Source organism: Lissotriton helveticus, chromosome 10 (genome assembly GCF_964261635.1).
Source record: "Lissotriton helveticus chromosome 10, aLisHel1.1, whole genome shotgun sequence".
NCBI classification, from domain to species: Eukaryota; Metazoa; Chordata; class Amphibia; order Caudata; family Salamandridae; genus Lissotriton; species Lissotriton helveticus.
The window spans coordinates 135,998,924-136,017,779 of record NC_136071.1 but is presented as its reverse complement, the minus strand read 5'-3'; the positions used below and the strand labels follow the sequence as shown (position 1 = coordinate 136,017,779).

The window sequence follows — 18,856 nt, the reverse complement described above, 5'->3', positions numbered from 1 at the left end:
AGTCAGTGGCTGAGGGGCTCTGACTGATTGCCCCTTGATGGATGCTGGACTTGGTGGAAGAAACATGTGAATGATTCAATCACAGACTAATGGGTGAAGGCTGGCAGAAAACCCCTGTAAGTAATCATGTTGGGGATAAAGGGAAGAAAGAAAGGAGGAAGGTAAAAAAAGGAATGAAAAATAGGCAAAAAATGAAGGTGGGAAGGATGGAAGACAAAAGGGAAGGAATGCAAGAAGGAAGAATGAAAAAAAAAAGGAAAGAAAACAAAGAAATAAAGAAGGAAAGAAAACAGGAAAAAAGACGAAGAAGAAAAAAAGGGAAAGAAGTCAAGCAGAAAAAAATAACAATGGAACAGATGAGAGGAGGAATGAAAGTAAGAAAGAAGACAAAAGAAAGAAGTAAAGAAAGTAAGAAAAAAGGAAATAACGCAAAAAGAAAGAAAGGAAACAGGAAAGGAAAAAATGAATTCAGGAAAGAAAGAATATGAGTGGGAAAGAAATCAGGAAAGAAAAAGGAAAGAAGCAATAAAGAAAAAGACAAAAAGAAAAGCAAGAAGGCAAAAAAGAAAACGGGAAGGAAAAATGGAAAGAAAAGAAAAAAGGAGAGGGCAAAAAAAGAAAGGAAGAAAGAAGGAAAACAGATGGAAAGGGCAAAAAAAGAAAGGAACAGAGAAGGAAAGAAAGATGCAATGAAGGAAAAAGAGAAGGCAAGAAAGTAAGGAGGAAAGAAAGGAAAGAAGGCAAAAAGAAGGAAGGTAAAAATGAAAAGGCTAAAAGAAAGGAGAAAACAAAACAAAAAAGAGAAAGAGGGAAAGCAACAGGTAGAAGGAAAGCAAAAAGGAAAGAAAAAATAAATGGCAAAAAAGATTGACCAGAAAAATAAATGGAAAGAAGGCAGAAAGGCAAAGAAAGACGACAAATATTAAAGATGGAATGAAAGAAGGAAAATGACAATAAAGACAAAGGACAGAAGGAAAGGGTAAGTAAAATGAAAGAAATAAGATGGAAAGAAGCAAGGAAAGAGGGTACACAGTATAAAAATTGGATAATAAAACCCAAATTACACCTTATCTATGGTTAAATAAAAGTGTTACAAGTGTGCTACAAATTAAACACAAAGTTTGGGGTTCTTCATGGGCAAAGTTTAATAAGGAACCATTTATAATACTGAGTTCTGGAACACAGTATGTTATAGTGCAAATGCAGTGGTCAGATAAACAAAGGTCATTCCAAAAGGAATTTACAACAGCAACTACAGGAGCCAAGAACTGATACCGCTGGAATGTGCCTTGTGCTCTCTTCAAAGGTGGGCTGCTATCACATCAGGAAACACTAAATAAATGACAAAGTAAAAAAAAAAACATTAGCACTGAAGGCAACTATCTTGTGCGTAGATGTACTTCTTGCGAAAGAGCAAAATGCAGGCACTCAAAGTAAAAATAACCAGTGGCTGAAGTAGGCAGACCCATTGCCCCATGCTGTATGATGTAGATGGAGGAAGAAAAATATGAATGACATAACAACAGACCAATGGATGAAGAGAGGTGGCTGAAAGCCCTTTTAAGTAAGTATATTATACATGTTGTTTTAGAAAATTCAAAAGGTCTTGGCTAAGGCTGAAAACGGGAGCATTGATTATTTCCAGCACAATAATCGAATAAAAGGCTAGACTTGTCACTCCTTGCAACAGAATCATCACCATTTTATATCCAGTTGGAAACTCATGCTGCTTGCACCGGATAGTGTACAATTTGGGGACTCTCATGAGTATTTGAACGCTAACACGGCAACATATTCTTTCAGATAATCATAGCATGAACAGCAGATCTATCAAACATCGCTACCTACCAATCGCCTCTTGACAACTATGAAATTTGCATCTCAAGACTCCTAGAATAAGATGGCTGAGTGGCATCATAGCAGTGACATCAGAGTTTATAAATATTAGCAATAAAACTGAAGAGATGTGATGTGGTCCAATAGCAAACCTTGGAGCCTGGAGATATGGGGTTGAATCCCAGTGTTAACACTTGATCAAAAATCATTTGATTCTGGGCAAATTACTTTGTCTACATGTACTCAACTTGTAAATAGGTGCTGTATAAATCTATAAAAAAAGTCTTTATACTGTTCTGTCTATCAGCATCCTGATGATTCATACAGACACCATTCTCTGCACTGTAAAATGCACATTACTACATATTTGGGGTGATATAGATTCAGTAAAAGTTTTCTCTCCCCTGCATCTTGGAGCTAGTCCTGCACTATAGACCTCCTATCTAAAGTAAAATATCTCCCAATTACTAAAAAAAGCAGAAATTGGAAACTGTTGACCTACATCTGCCTGGGTGGCTATTTCCTGATTGGAAACATTTGAAAGAACCTATACCAGCCTGATGGAGTTCTAAAATATAGTTTAGCTCAACAAGGACCTAATCTTTCTTGAGGACACAAGCTTTTTGACAATCCACCTCCCCCAATGAATAGAGAAAAACAGACAAATTAAAAGATACAGAACAATGAAACGCGCTTCTGTTCTGATACAAGCAGGCCGACATCTGTGTGTGCTCCACAACACAATTTATAATCCGGTATAAGACTACAATGTTGATATCATCTACAATACATCACTGAATCCTTGATAAATGCTCTTTCCCACTGGGACAGGAAAATAAAATAATCAGACAGTATAGCATTCTCAAGAGCTCCATCACCTACGCCGTCCTACTTTGTCAAATGAATTCTAAATATATAAAAATACCAACCAGTCTATCACCCATGTATCGCATACACCTGCTCATTGTCTACTACCGCCTTTAGGAGTAATACCAAATTTGTAGCCCATTTAATGGAATATATTGGTAAAAGCTGCATGTTTTCACCCACCCAGTAACGTTTTTCTCATGGACATCGGTGTAGACTAAGTAAACCCCAAATGTAACCTTGCATACAGTTTTTAGGTCTTGCCTGAGTCAGTGCATGCGCTGCTCTGGCGAGACTTTTAGTAAGGACATCAGAAAATGCTACCACACGCATTTGGTGGTGCCTAGAGCTTGCGGTTACGAGTGAGGGCGCACGCTTACGAGCACAGGCGCCATCTCGCGGGCACTCTTACAGCCGTGGTCACTTTTACGGCTGCGCGGCTGCGTCAGTTCCATGGCAGTGCGGCTTGTTCCCATCGCTAATTGTCCGGTAAGTAAATTGAGTAGCTAGAAATTCACTGCTGAAGCACAATGTCTCAGGAAACGTTTAACCTGGAATACTCTGCAGACAGACACTGTTTCTTTCGCCAGCTGAAGTGGCAGCACCAGCCTTAACTCCAAGGAATACGTTACAGTGTAAATTGCTGTAACTACTCACGTTAAAGTATGAATACACACTAGCTCGGATCATCTATGGTCACATAAACGTATCATATCTCTATAGCCCTGATATATCTTCATTAACTCACTATAACAAATATATTTCAGTTTAAAGTTGATTTTTGATGACGAGTAAGGTGACGTGACAACCTGTCAGTTACTTCTAATGACCGTTTGTAAATTCAGTCCAGTCTCCGCTGCCCGTTGTGGATCTTTTATCAACAACACTTCTTCGTGATATCAGTACTTCCGGGTCGCAATACAGCCAAACCATATGGCTGAACATATTATCGGAATCTTATGGAAGGGGAGGGACTCGCGAACTGTAAGGTGGCCTAGGATTGGAACATTGGAGAAGTCTCAGCCAATCTTAGTGCAATATACAGAATCCCAGAGTACTCATTTGTTGTTGATTCCACACCGCAACCCGCAAGTGCCTCAGAGGTTCCTTAAAATTAGGTCTGCAACCATCACTCGTCTCGTCAGGTGGCGGGTGCTATGCTGATTGTAGGGGTTGGAGTATTTCTTATGGCCAAAACTGATTTATTCGCGGATCTGGCAGTGAAAAGTGAAGCCGGCTGTAAGAGGTTGTCTCGCCCGATCAGGTCCGGTACAGTAACTTAATAGTGGTTACGTTTATTTTCTTCCGACTTGGAGGCAATTCCTAACTTTCTGCACAGCACTTAAAAACAAACTAAGAAAAAATAACTTGCTTTTATCTGTAGTGGTAAATACCACACTTCTGGCATTTCTAATTGCTATAAAATTAACAGATGTCACTGTTCCCTAATTTGGGGCTCTACATTTACTCCCTTTGGAAGGATGAAGGGTTAAGTTAATGATTTTGGATAACACTATTATGTGTTTCATTGCAGTGTTGCATCTTAATTAGCTTTCTTCCTAAAATAAGTAAATTCAAATAACGAATACAATGCACTTCCTCCAGTTTTACATCCTTCTGGAAATGTAACTTTATATTTTGCTTTTTAAATGTTTCCTGTTAGTTCTGCAGCAAAGTATCTGGAGGGAGCGTTGTTTGGAGTGGACAGATTGGGCGTTTGCCCCTCCCTACCAGCTTTTTGTGTTTTTGCCCTCACCACTACCCATTTTTCTGTTGCTTTTAAATTCCCCTTCCCCCAGCTCCGCGACCTTGCTGCACCTGCGTGTTGCTTCTTTCTCTTGCTCCGTCACTCTCCTCTGCTCTTCTGTTGCTTTTTTCCTCCCACCAGTTCTCCGTTGCTCTGCCACCCCTCCTCTCCATTGCTTTTCGTCCACCACTCCCTGGCTCTTCACTGTTGCTTTTCAGTCTCTTCCCTTCCCACTGATTATTTTTCTTCTTAATAAATTATTATTTTTTTAAATATAATTTACATGTATCTCTCTCTCTCTAAATCTCTCTCTAAACCTCTCTCTCTAAATTTTTCTCTCTCTCTCTCTCTCTCTAAATATCTCTCTCTCTAAATCTCTCTCTCACTCTGGTCGGTTGACATGCTAGCAGTCTATTTGGGAGTAGGACGTAGCTGATACTCAACAGTCACTATGTAAACAAGCATGGCATAGCCAATAGGTCTCGCTTTTGGGCCCTTATAAGTGTTTAGCCATGCAACAGTTGATGTTGTTGCACCAAGGATATTGTGCTGCATAACTAAATACTTATAAGGTCCCAAAAGCGAGACCTATCGACTATGCCAATGCTTGTTAGGAAAGATACCCAGAGGCACCAGGCTCGAGCAGAAAAGGTCTGCGGCCATGATGGGCATCAGTTTCTTCCGATATGCTCATACCGCATTACTAGGGGGAAATTTACACAAGAAAACAAGGAAATAAAATATATTGTGTGTTGGGTGAAACCCAGCAATCGGGAATTATGCAAGATTTCTCTTTAGTAGATTTTTGTTTTATCCAGGCCTAGTAAAGTTCCTTCCATGGTTCGCATCTTATCACTTAAATATATGTATTTAAAATTTCTTTCAAATTTAAGATGGGCGTGGAGAGTGCACCACAGCACTTAGCAGTAGATTTGCAACACAAATAAACCTATTGAATCATGTAGAAGAAGCTGAAAGTAGCTCCTTGGTGCCTGTAACTACTAGCGGACTATGAGCTAATATGTCTTTAAAGAAAAGTCTGATCTGTCATCACGACCAACATGAAACTTCCTCGGCGGCTTTTGTGCCCGCCGCCCAATAGAATTATTTTTTTGGGTTAGCAATATACTCAAAAGGGTTGGAAGTATAAAGGAAGTGATCGCTACAGGACTGGAATGCGTGCACCACAAGAATTTGCATTTTTAGTGTTATTAGCTAGGTCCTTTCCGAATCTCTCCCATACTGACAAAGTTTGATAACCTATTCCTGATAAGTGCACGAGTAAAACTTTTTTCCAGGGTGGAAAGGGAATTTCTGCATGGCTGAATATATTCTTCCCCCTCCCCCAGACAGAAACAAAATACAATTTGTATCAAGTAATTTGTAATTGCTAGCCACATTAGGCATTTGCTCATGTGGAAATGGAATTTACAAACATTTTCCAGGAGTACGCCTGGAAATCTGGAGCTGGTGGAGGTTTTCACCTCTACTTCTGTAAATTCATGTGAATTTTTGCAAGTAGCTTATCTGCAACAATGCAAGGTCATTGAACTGTGTGCCCACTTTCATGACTCTCTATAAAACTAATACTTGTGTGTATTTTTTATTGGAACCCCTTTAACTTACACAAGCTGAGTTTACAGCTCACTATACTCCTTTGGAGCGCTCTCAATAACAGTAAGGAATTTGCATTAATTGCATGTGTATCTGTAAAGCGCAGTCACCTACCCGGGTATCTTGACGTTGAGCAGGTGTGTGTGCTTAGCCCTGCCTATGGTAACCATCTGTTGAAGACAACATTGTGGAGCTTGAGGCGTGCAGCTGCAAACCACCTGCATTCAACGTATATATTTGTTTGCAATAGATGTCTTGAAGGCAACACATAAATGTGTGTTTGGGCACACCAGTGTCTTGGTCAATGGTGTAGCAGAGTTTCTCTTAACCTGTGGTTCTAGGACTCCTGGGTGTCTGTAAGGCCTACTTGGGGGGCGGGGGGTTGCAACTAGCTTAAAATAATCAAATAATATTACAATTAATACATAAAATTAATAAAGTATATTTAAATAAAGAGCTCATTTCAGGTTCAAATCATAGAATATGTTTAGGCCTGGGTCCCCAAGTTCCAATAATGACTTAGTAGGGCTCTAAAGAAGTAAAAAGGTTAAGAACCGCTGGTGTAGCGTGTCAGCACAAGTGCATATTGTACTTACTCTGTTTCCTGGCGGTTAATTTATAGTAGAGGTTCATTAATCAGGTCTTCAAAGGGATTAATAGTTGTAGTATAGGTAGCGGTGGTGTAGATAGTTATGCTGTGTACTTCTTGTATGACACTGTACCTTTATCTGGGCATTTCCATTCACACTGAGTCTTCACTAGCATCCAGGCTCTGAGAAATTTGTCCAATGCTGACTGGAACCCTACAATTCAACTCCATATCCAAATCCAGAGTAAGGAGTTGAGCAGGCCTCCTCCCACATCTGTCATTATGCATAGTAATAGTAAGATCAAATGATTTATTCAGAAATCAGCCCATAGCTAGAAGTGATTTCCATATATGTATTTATCTTGTACCTGAATATCTGGGCAGTTACCTCCTTAAGTGGAAAGCAATCATGTATAATGGTATTATGTATAATGGTTTATTCTGTTTTTTTGGCAGTAGCACCAAATGGTAAGTGAAGCACTGGAGGAGCTTAACTATCACCATATTTAACCAGCTTTTATTCCACTTAGCATGCTTCAGTAAACAACCAGGAGCAATAATGTGATGCACCTCTGAGGTCAAGGCTGCTCCAAGATACTTCCTTCACAGTCTTCTTATGACCAATCCATGCACGTGGATGGCCTTCAACCTGCATATCTAGTCTTACCTAAGACCAAGACTGTCTACCCATGCAACCAGCATACGATCCAGAAACCACATGCAACCACACACAACCAGAGGATGTCTGACATAATCCATGTCACGTGCATGCATCTCTTGTTATGCAACATGCTTTTCAGTGCGCCAATTAGGCAACATAAACATCATGGGAAGTCCATGTACATCAGACATTGTGCACTTCTGCATAAATTGATATAATGTACAGCTCTCTTAGCCCAACATATACTCATTTATCTGTTTGACTCCAGGGCGCTACACAATGTCACTGTCAAGGATAAAACAAGCAAAGACATAGATGAAATTTACACAAATTTGCAGTGTTGCAGCAAATTGGAAAATGTGTGTAGTGTTGTGAATATGGAGCTTGAGTGGAGGTTTGGCAGTAGGTACACCTTACCTTAGTTTTCCAAGGTACACTCCTATGTGTTGAAAAGGTTGCTGCATTACCCATGGGCAGCACAGAATTATTGGGCTTATTTCTGTGTCATGCATGCTTCTTGCCCAGGCTGCCACTTGCTGCACTTACTATGTCACGCGTGCTCTGCTTCCTAAAACATCGTTGTGCACATTAGACCGGTAGGTCAGTTCTGATCCGCAAATTCATGACCTGACATTTCTGATACCTGAGTTTAACTTGGTGTTATTTATTACACAATGTGAACTGACAACTTAGAAAATGTCTGTCTGACCTATAAATTCTTTTTATATCTTTCAGCCATTGACTGAAAATTATGTTTGAAAAGAATGTCGTGCTCAACTGAATACCAGCTGAGTGATGGACGGCTGGTCGTCAAGAAGTTGCTTTGCCTTCTCCTCATGCTCTGTGGATGCTCTAGTGGTAAGTAGTTAAAATGTTGCAGTTCTGGTTTCACAGTCCCTGTTGTAATCCGCCTGAGGGGGTTGGTAGATAAAGTTCTGCAATTTTCACTTCTAAGAAATAATCTTGCAAAACAATTCTTTATAAAATTTCTAGTATCTAGGCCGAAGCTTCCAGGAAACATGACTCCTCAAAAATAAATTGATTAGAATAACCTAAGACGTGGAATCACTGGCTCTGTTGGGAGGTAAAATGCTATAGTATGATTTGATATCAGCTGAGTGTTACTACAGTTTTGATTTGTGGGTAAACGTTTGATCTTGGTCTTTCAGGCAGTCTGGCACTGTAAGATGGGCCAGTTTGAAAGGGCCAGTGTCCCTGCTGTGTTTTTTGTTTTGGCCCGGTGGGCCGTGACTGGACCAAAAAAGCACCCTAAACACTGGCCGTTTCAACATTCGTAAATATTGGAAACCAGAAAAACATGACTATTCCAACATCCGGGAGGTATTCATCTAGTGGAGGATCATGATGAACGTGGAATTCATTAAGTGTAGCCATTGTAGTTTAATTATTCGGAAGATAGCTGCTATTGTGAGGTGAACTTAAGCAAAGACCCATTTTGTCTCAAGAAAGAATTATCCTGGGTGCTTTATATTCATATGCCACACTTCTTTACCTACATCCATACAAACCTGTAATATTAGTCCTCCTGAACGTATTCCATTAACTCTTGAACGACGCAGAGATTCCATCATCCCAATCTTTTTTTAATAAATGCTTAGGTTTTCAGACTGCTTTGCTTTATTGCTTTTTACGTGTCTCCTCAGACAACCATTGTCTTTACCCATGTCTACAAGTAAGATGGGTTGGGTAGACACATAGTATGTGTAGGGGATTTTCATTTAGTATAAATATTAAGATATACTATGTCCCACTGTGTGAGTAGTTAAATGGAATATTCCAGCAAGTATGTGTAGGGGATTTTAATTTTGTATAATATTAAGATATACTATGTCCCACTGTGTCGTTAGTTAAATGGAATATTCCATTTTGCTGCTATGCACTTGTACCATTTACCTGTTACCCAACATCAATAAGGTTCTTGCGCTGAGTTTAACTGTTACATTGTAACCTGGGGCGAGGGGCTGGGGACACTTGCTAGAGGTGGAACAGGCACCGCAACAGTAAGAGGCTGACCAGAGTATCGGATTAGACTGGGCTTTATTTTGATTGTGCGTCTTGTCCTGTAAGTAAGTCTTTCTTTAGCGAACTCCCGGTTATCCGTGTTTAGGCCTTCTTTCTCCAGAGTTCCGGACACGTGATGTTCTCTCGGGACCGCCTGAGCAAGCCACACTCCTCCCTCGGGAGTGTGGCACGGCGGAACACAGGGTCGTTGGCCTCCTGGCTCTCCTCCGCAATCCGGTAAACCGGTCCTATCGTCCTCTTCGTTCTCCTTCGTAGGATTCTCCTCGCCTTCTCCTCTCGAGCCGTCGGTGACGTCACACGCCGCATACAGGGCTTCCCCTGTTTTCAACCATCCCGATGCGTCCACGTCAGTGGTAGGCGTGGCCTCGTCTCCGTCGATGTCCGCCCAGTTAAAGGAACCTGCAGATGTTTCCTCGTATTTTCCTTGGCGTGGTTTCCATTCATCCCTCGGTGACTCCGACTGTAGGGTAGAAGGGGAGGCATCATCAGGTGTCCACCAGTCGACCCGGCCACCCGTCCCAACCCTGTTACACTCCTCCCCCCTTGGATTCTCCCGGTCGGGGAGAAGGGGCACCCTCGACAGGTAATCAGCGTTGCCGTTCTCAGTCCCTTTTCTGTGTACTATCTGGAACGCAAAAGGCTGAAGAAACAAAAACCACCTGAGTACCCTGGCGTTCTGAGTCATGTTTCTCTGCATCCATTGCAGGGGAGCGTGGTCTGAGTATAGAGTGAACGTTTTTCCTTCAAGGTAATATCGCAACTTGTCGACAGCCCAGCGGATCGCCAAGCATTCCTTCTCCACTGTAGGGTATTTACATTCCCTTTGGTGTAGTTTACGGCTTATAAAGAGGACGGGGTGTTCCAACCCATCCTCGCCAGTCTGCGACAAAACTGCTCCGATTCCAGTATCCGAGGCATCTGTTGCTAGAGAGAAGGGTTTGTCAAAGTCCGGGGGAATCAGCACCGGGCTTGAGGTGATGGCTTGTTTTAGGGCTTCGAAAGCCTTGCAGGCTTCTGGGGATGGGTATTTCCCGATGTTGTTTTTGTTGTTGTTTTTAAGGAGATCTGTCAAAGGAGCGGCCAGAGCTGCAAAATTCAGGATGAACCTCCTATAATACCCTATCAGCCCTAAAAAAGCCCGAAGTTCTTTCTTTGTGGACGGAAACGGGGTGCTAGTAATTGCTTTTATCTTCTCTTCTTGAGGAGCGATAACCCCTTCCCCTAACATGAACCCCAGATATTTCACCTTGGAAAAAGCCGCCCTTGACTTCTTTGAGTTTATGTGCAGGCCTGCTTTTTGTAGGGCCTTTAAAATGAGGACTATGTGTTCCAGGTGGTCTTTCCATGTGGTACTAAAGATGACGATGTCATCTAAGTACACCGAGCTGTATCCGTTGTGAGGGGCCAACACCGTATTCATCAGTCTCTGGAACGTAGCAGGGGCTCCGTGAAGCCCGAAAGGTAATACCGTGAACTCAAACAGCCCATCATCGGTGGAAAACGCTGTTTTGTGTCTATCTTTTTCACGCAGTGGTACCTGCCAGTAGCCTTTAGTCAGGTCTAAGGTGGTGATGTATTTAGCTTCACCTATCCTCTCGATCAGCTCGTCTACTCTGGGTATTGGAAATGCATCGAAGGAGGATATCGCATTTAACGCCCGAAAGTCCATACAAAACCGGGTGGACCCGTCCGGTTTAGGGACCATCACAATAGGCGAGGCCCAGTTGCTCTTTGAGGGACGGATAACCCCTAGCTTAAGCATGTCCTTAACCTCTCTTTTCACGTCGGCTCTCCTGGCGGCCGGTATACGATAGGCTCTTTGTTTGGCCACCTTACCGGGTTCGGTCTCTATGCAATGCTCGGCTAGATGGGTACATCCTGGAATGTCTGAGAACATTGGAGAGAACTGCTGTAGCTTTTGTCTGAGTTCCTTCATTTCCAACTCTGTCAATTCGGGGTTAACTGGTAACTCGTCTAGTGTGGTACCTTCCTCTCCTGATGGCACTGTTAGATTAGCGGATTTGGGTGGGGGCCCTATCCACTTCTTTAACATATTTATATGGAAGGTTTGTTGTCGTCCAGGGGTGACTTGTACCCTGTAAGTAGTTTTGCCTATGGTCTCTACTATTTTATAGGGCCCCTTCCATTCACTCCTGAATTTCTGGGTGGATGACGGAAGAAGCACCAAAGCCCAATCCCCTTGGTTTAGGGTCCTCAACTTCTTGCCCTTATCATACTGGTGTCTCTGTTTCTCCTGTGATTTCTCCAAGTTGGAGTACGCCAGGTCCCTCAATTTGCCCAGCCTTGATTTTAGCTGTCTGGTATACTCTAACAGGGACCTTTGTTCAGCCGCCTCTTCTTTCTCCAATGCTTCCTTTGTGATTTCCAGGAGAGATCTGGGCTGACGTCCGTAGAGTAGTTCGAACGGGGAATACCCTAGGCTGCTCTGTACTTGGGCCCTCAATACGTAGAGTGCTAGGGGCAACAACTTGTCCCAGTCTTTATTCTCGGCTGTCAACATTTTTTTCAAAGTGGTCTTGAGAGTGCGGTTGTATCGCTCAACCAAGCCATCTGTTTGGGGGTGGTATGCTGAGGTACGAATATGTTTTAGTTCCAATGTTTGGCATACCTCCTTCATCAGTTTGGAAACAAAAGGGGTTCCCTGGTCTGTGAGGATTTCCCTGGGGAACCCTACTCATGAAAACAGCTCAATTAATTTGTCGGCCACGTTTCTTGTTGTAGGTGCACTAGGGGCAAAGGCTTCAGGGAACCGAGTATTGTAATCGACAATTACTAGGGCATAAGTGTGTCCCCTGGTGGTGCGAGGTAGGGGACCAATAAGGTCCATTCCTACCCTCTCGAAGGGATTGCCTATGACTGGCAGGGGTTGGAGGGGCACTGCAGGTGGTCTAGTCATATTCTTTTTCTGGCATACCTCGCACTGTCGGCAGTATACTTCTGCTGTTTTGTAAATACCAGGCCAGAAGAAGAGTCTGGTGATGTTTTGTAAAGTCTTTTCAGCCCCACTATGCCCTGCCGTTAGATGTGTATGGGCATAAAACAAGATTTGGTCCCTAAAGTCTTGTGGAACAACTAATTGTGGAGAATCACCTGCCTTCCCTTCTCTGTACAAGAGGTCGTTGATAATTCTGAACCTGGGATACCCTTGATTTGGTATTGCCTCGGCTACATGGGCTGCCTCCCATGCGTTCAGAAGGGATGGATCGTTTATCTGGGCGAACTTAAAACCCCGATCTAACTCCCAGGGGTCTGTGGTTAAATAAGCTGCTGGTGCCTGTTCTATATTTTTCCGGAAGAGACTCAGGAAGTCAGGGTTGTCTACCCCTAGAATCAGGTCCTCAGGTAGCGTTTCCACTACTCCTACCTTTACTACACAAGGGTCTCCCCCCAAGGGCCTAAGGGTCAGGTGAGCCACAGGATACGGTTTCACGTCTCCGTGTACACATCTGATGTGTACTACCATGTTATGGCCGAGCTGAGAGGGTAAGACCAACTGCTTCTTAATAACTGATTGTTTGCAACCAGAATCTAACAGGGCTTTCACACACTTGCTGTTCACTTGTACCCTTACATAAAAAGACGGACCCATCTCCGCGGTGTACATCACGGCCCTTGGAATGTATCCAACCTCCATGGGTTCTTCGGTTGGTCTTTTCCGTGGACACATTCTGGCGATATGTCCCCACTCTCCGCAATCGAAACATTGCGGACCCCTTATGGTAGGCAGTTCAGGGCGAATGGGTCTGGGTTTTATCAGTTCGGGGGTCTGCTTTGGTTTTCTGTCTTGCTTTGCTATTCCTGGGAGTCCTTTGGGTCCCTTGTCCGTCTCCCAAGGAAAGGCACGGGGCAGTGCCCTGTTGTAATTGGAAGCCATCTCAATCGCTTGTTCAGCCGAAAGGCCTGAATGCTGTCTGAGCCACCGTTGAGTGCCGTATGGCAAGGCCTCCATAAACTGTTCTAAATAGATGCTGGTCATTATCTCCTCTTTACTCCTACTCTCTGGTTTCAGCCATTTATCGGCTGCCATCTTCAGTCTTAGATATAAAGTCTTTGGGTGTTCCCCAGCGACCCCCTTTTCTTTTCGAAATCGCAGTCTGTAGGCCTCTGTGTCTAAGCCCAAATGGTCCAGGATTACCGCTTTGATTGTTCCATATGGTGTTATCCCAGCATGATTAGCCACTTGGTAGGCGGCTTGTGCCTCACCAGACAACAAGGGTGCAAGAAAGAAGGGCCATTTGTCTTCAGGCCACCCACACGCTCTTGCTGCACGCTCAAAGTTAAGGAGAAAAGCGTCGGGATCTTCCCCTTGCACATACTTCTGAAGCTGCATCCCCGAGGGATGTGGCCCAAATGCCCGTCTCTCCGTTGGTACAAGGACGTTGGCGCTTTGTACTACTTTTTGCAAGCCCTCGATTTGCGCTGAAATCGTGTTTTTAAACAGGTCGCGGTCTGCGTCTGCAGTTGACATCTGTTGGCCTATGGCCCATTCCAGTTTTTGCTGTCCCTCTATCAATTGCTGCACCACCTGTTCCATGGCTGTGTCTGGTACGGAGGGGAGAGATCCCACTTCTGACACCACTGTAACCTGGGGCGAGGGGCTGGGGACACTTGCTAGAGGTGGAACAGGCGCCGCAACAGTAAGAGGCTGACCAGAGTATCGGATTAGACTGGGCTTTATTTTGATTGTGCGTCTTGTCCTGTAAGTAAGTCTTTCTTTAGCGAACTCCCGGTTATCCGTGTTTAGGCCTTCTTTCTCCAGAGTTCCGGACACGTGATGTTCTCTCGGGACCGCCTGAGCAAGCCACACTCCTCCCTCGGGAGTGTGGCACGGCGGAACACAGGGTCGTTGGCCTCCTGGCTCTCCTCCGCAATCCGGTAAACCGGTCCTATCGTCCTCTTCGTTCTCCTTCGTAGGATTCTCCTCGCCTTCTCCTCTCGAGCCGTCGGTGACGTCACACGCCGCATACAGGGCTTCCCCTGTTTTCAACCCTCCCGATGCGTCCACGTCAGTGGTAGGCGTGGCCTCGTCTCCGTCGATGTCCGCCCAGTTAAAGGAACCTGCAGATGTTTCCTCGTATTTTCCTTGGCGTGGTTTCCATTCATCCCTCGGTGACTCCGACTGTAGGGTAGAAGGGGAGGCATCATCAGGTGTCCACCAGTCGACCCGGCCACCCGTCCCAACCCTGTTACATACATAAATTTGCTACACCTTTGAAGAAAAGGGACACATCATTCATGTTTTGAGATTGTCATTAATAACTTTTACTCATGTGAGGGAATTAATCATGCTTTCTTCTAAAGCTTTCAGAAACAAGAAATGTTGTGCCTGGTTTAGAGTTTGGCAGACATGCTACTCTGTCACAGATGTGATGGATATCCCATGTGCCTTGTTGCAAGTGCATAGTAGCCTAAGGGACTCCTAAGAAAGCAGACAGAAGTTCTGTGACCTTTCTGATCGAGTAACCAGTTCACCAAACTCTAAATAAGACCCTTTGTTTTGTTTATTTCTTGGCCGAGAAAGCAAGAAAACGCTAGAACAAAAAATGATGTCAAGTTTCTGCAACGAAAAATACACAGTTCATTCCTGTTTGTGTAGGTTTCCATTCATGTTTTATTGAGTTGTGTGCAAGCAAAACCAAAACAAATAGTATTTAGACATGACTCTTATGATCCATGTAAGTACACAAAATTCATATTCACATGTTTTGTTCTGGAAGTGGTTTCTTGTGAGCTTTTACCACAACAATCGTTCACTCGTATGAGCAAATCCTTTTCTTGGTGCTCAGTGTTCTGGAGATGCTGACTGGTTCCAGTCTTTTGGAGTGGAACCAATTCTAGTAGAATTATAAAAAGCAAAGTGTATACCTTTTGAAACTTCAGCTGGTATACTTTTGTCCTACTGGAACATATAACAACTCGTAGCTGTTATGACTTTCCGTACACTACTTGCGACGCTACCACCTTAGCATGTTTTTCACAAGACCATGGTGAAAAAATATCTGTAAGGACAAGAAGTGTTGTTTGAAGTAAAGGGACTAAAGCCTGTGGGAGCAAAATAACTGTATGTGTAAGTTGGGCAATGCACAATGAAAAATAACTTCCTAGGCAATGATTATATATGAAAAGTTTCTTAGTTTATGTGTCTAGTTAAAGTAACTGAATGTAACAAGAGAGTAATTAAAAAATACAAAAATGTATTCATCACATATCAAATCTCACAAAGCATAAAAACCGTATAACCGTATACCACACTGGGTGTTTGGTGCTCACAAACCTTCCACTTCCATCCCTACTCTTTTCACACTCGATAAATCTTTTCCCTTCTTTCATTTTTCCTAGTTCCAATTCAACTTGTATTTTATGTTTTAGATTTCTTTGTCTAAAAGGAACATAAAATGAAGGCATACCAAGTCAATTAATGTGTTCATTATTGTTTATGTGTTAGTTAAATGATGTAACTTAAATTATAAGTTGGACTATAAAACCGAAGAGTGATAATATAAAAGAATGTTTAGTATGTTTTTTTTATTAATTTCAAGATGTTTGGCTTTTTCTGATGAAGGCGTACTTTACGCCGAAACGCGCGTCGAAGATTAAGTATTTTGCCAGAGGATTGTCTCCTTTTTAAAAGTGTTTTTTAATGAGATTTCTGTAATAAATAATATCATCACTGTATGTTTTTACAGAATAATACGGATTTTATACTTTGTGAGATTTGATATGTGATGAATACATTTTTGTATTTTGCAATAACTCTGTTTTTACATTCAGTTACTTTAACTAGACACATACACTAAGAAATGTTTCATATATAATCATTGTCTAGGAAGTTATTTTTCATTGTGTATTGCTCTGTCCTAGGAATTTTATTTCTATTACAATCCGGGGGTCCTTGTTACTTACAATAAGTTGGGCAATGTGCATCACTTGTAAGAATAAGGATGTCTGAAGGATGGAACACCAGATGTTTAAACACAACTTTGTGTGCCTTTTACACTGTAGGGTTTTAGATTCTCCTGCATTTTGAAACAACTGAGGTGTGCACATTCATTTTGAGTTCAGTGGGACATGGAGTAACCAACTAATAACCTTATTAAGGATTGTTGGACGCTCCGGCGTGCCCCCAGGGTCACAGAAGTTTAAACCTCTGCCACCATGATGGATGACGCCTGCCCTATGTAGAGATCTCTGCCTTCAGAGGAGCTACCATGATGCAGGATCCCCTGATGATTAGTAGCCGGCATGTTTTATGTGGCTGCACAGTAGAGCTTTTTGTTTTCCATAAACGAACTTCCAACGTTGGAGTTTAAAAAAAAACATAAAAACTAATTAGACAGACACCCTGGAAAATTTCTCCCAGATTGTGCAGGGCATTTTAAAAAAAATTCTGTCCGGGACCTCTAGGCTTACTCTGGTGGTCCTGAACAGGAAAAACAGTATGATAAACGTCAGCTCAATATAAAACGGTTTGGGGTACATGGACCAATAGCCGTGAGCTGTTGGTTTAAGGTTCCTGTAGGCTATGGCATGGTAGTTTGCCCGACTTTAATAGAATGGATGGACCGAGAGTTTGCCTGACTGGGAAACTGGTGTGCAGAACATTTTATAGGACGTATTGTGACTGAAAGGTCTGTAAAACGAAGCTTACTAAAAGAAAGAATATTTAGCAAAGCTGATGTTTTCACTCCGCCATCTTGCACAGACCGTGTCAAGATATAATCTTGATTCTCTGTTACTCAACCAAAGCTTTTTAGTTTAAAATGATAGATTCCCAGAGATCCAGGTAAACCCATGGAGGTCTATAAAAATGTCTGCCACCTTGTGGTTGGATAAAAGTAAAACAAAGTAATGGTTGGATATCTTGAATTGATCTTAGCCTCTGATAATTACTTTATAGCTGCATTCCAGTCTGTTCTGTTTTTTTTTGTGTTTCTTTTTAAGCCCACCTTGGCATCTCAGACAGAAACCAGCCATATGCAAATCAGCCCTAGTCCTGCTTCAGTAGGAACAGCCCACCCTAACTACGGGGTCAGGCACCTCTGAGTGGGCACACAAGCAACACCAGATCGGTGTCGGCCTGTTTGGTGCAGTTTGACTCCCAAGGTACAGTGATACACGTCAAAAGCATCCTCGCAGAAACTAATTGCCTTTGCACTGGCTTTTGTATGTGCACAAGCCAGGAGAATTCCCCTGCTTGCCCTTAAGCGCTCCCTTTAAATTTCCCACGTGCTAACACCAGAGGCAAGTGCAGTATTATAGAAGGGGCTTGTGGCACCCAAATGGCTGCCAGTGCCGGGCAAATTTCTAAAAGAATATGTGTTCAAGCTCTACATTTTTGCTAACACTGACCCTTTGGAGTTAACCACATGAGCGCTAGCGAAATTCTGCCCCTGTGCTTGTTTTTTAAAAAACCCATTATTCATGACGAGCTGGGCTCGTCATGAGCGTGCGAGGAGGCTACCTCATGACGAGCCCAGCTCGTCATGAGCGTCGAAGGGGTTAAATGTCCTGTCCAGTTCAGACATGCTTCTGGGATTGTTGACATTGAGCGCTAGGGGTGATCTTATGTAAAAGAGTAGTACAAAAGAGGAAGTCAAAATAAGATAAAATGTTATTGCTGTTCTGGAGAATGCAAAGTATCTAACCATTGCTTCATCTGGACTCTGGTGCATGGTTGTTTCATTGTTTGTTGTTTCTCTCTAGGTAAAACAGATGGCCAGATAAGAAATTTGCAGTGTTTCAATGACTATGACAAAAAGATGGATTGTACGTGGGAGGCGACGAATTTGGACACCACATGTGCGAATCGGTACCGCATGATCTATGAACGAGAGATCGTTGCATTGGAGTAAGTTTCAGTCGCAACTTTGGGCATTGTTGTTCGTAGACTGTTGACATACAGACTACAGAAACTACAGTGAGTGCTCCCAGACATCTGCCGCTTTTGTCCCTAGAGATCCCACATATTTTAAGTAATATAAGACAAGTACTCACTTTCATTTCTGAACCACAGTGGAGAGCCAAGGCAAATATCATTGACATCCAAGGTGAGATGATTGTTGCCACCAAGACCTGTGCCGTTGGGCTTTATTTGATGGTCCTACAGGCAGCCTTGTGTCTTCTGCTGGTGGAGCCTTATGCAGCCAGCTAGTATTGACTTGATCTAAAAACTAGAGCTAATGAACCTTCACTCGTACTCCCTGTTTGTAAGCTTGTATGACGAATGCTCCCTCCTTACTCATCTAAAAACTCAGCTCCTACGCTAAAGGAACATCCAGCAAGTCAAAAATAGAGAGAAAAGTAACATAATACTTCAATAAATGATAAATAAATAAACAACATTGAAACAGTGAAAGGGCACATAAACAACATTTTCTTTTTTTTTTAATCTAAAATGTCCATTTTTGGTAGTACTTTGTTTACTGTTACAAGCCATTGCGAATTGGTCCTAAAATATCTAAAGTGGGAATAAAATGGG

General features: G+C 42.7%; 1 protein-coding gene and 1 long non-coding RNA gene across 2 annotated transcripts in view; one reads left to right on the top strand and one right to left on the bottom strand.

The window, feature by feature from the left end:
* Nucleotides 1-18,856, top strand: part of LOC144786025 (uncharacterized) — a 302,339-nt gene that overhangs the window by 209,321 nt on the left and 74,162 nt on the right. Inside the window, 2 exon segments of the mRNA XM_078664944.1 lie at nucleotides 8,050-8,172; nucleotides 18,082-18,226. Of these exon segments, the coding sequence (XP_078521070.1) occupies nucleotides 8,079-8,172; nucleotides 18,082-18,226 (239 nt within the window). The 5' untranslated portion in view covers nucleotides 8,050-8,078.
* LOC144786027 (uncharacterized) overlaps nucleotides 38-18,856 on the bottom strand; it is a 235,050-nt gene continuing 216,231 nt past the window's right edge. Inside the window, exon 3 of the long non-coding RNA XR_013602077.1 lies at nucleotides 38-1,332. This is a non-coding gene — a long non-coding RNA (uncharacterized LOC144786027). The remainder of the gene's footprint in view (nucleotides 1,333-18,856) is intronic.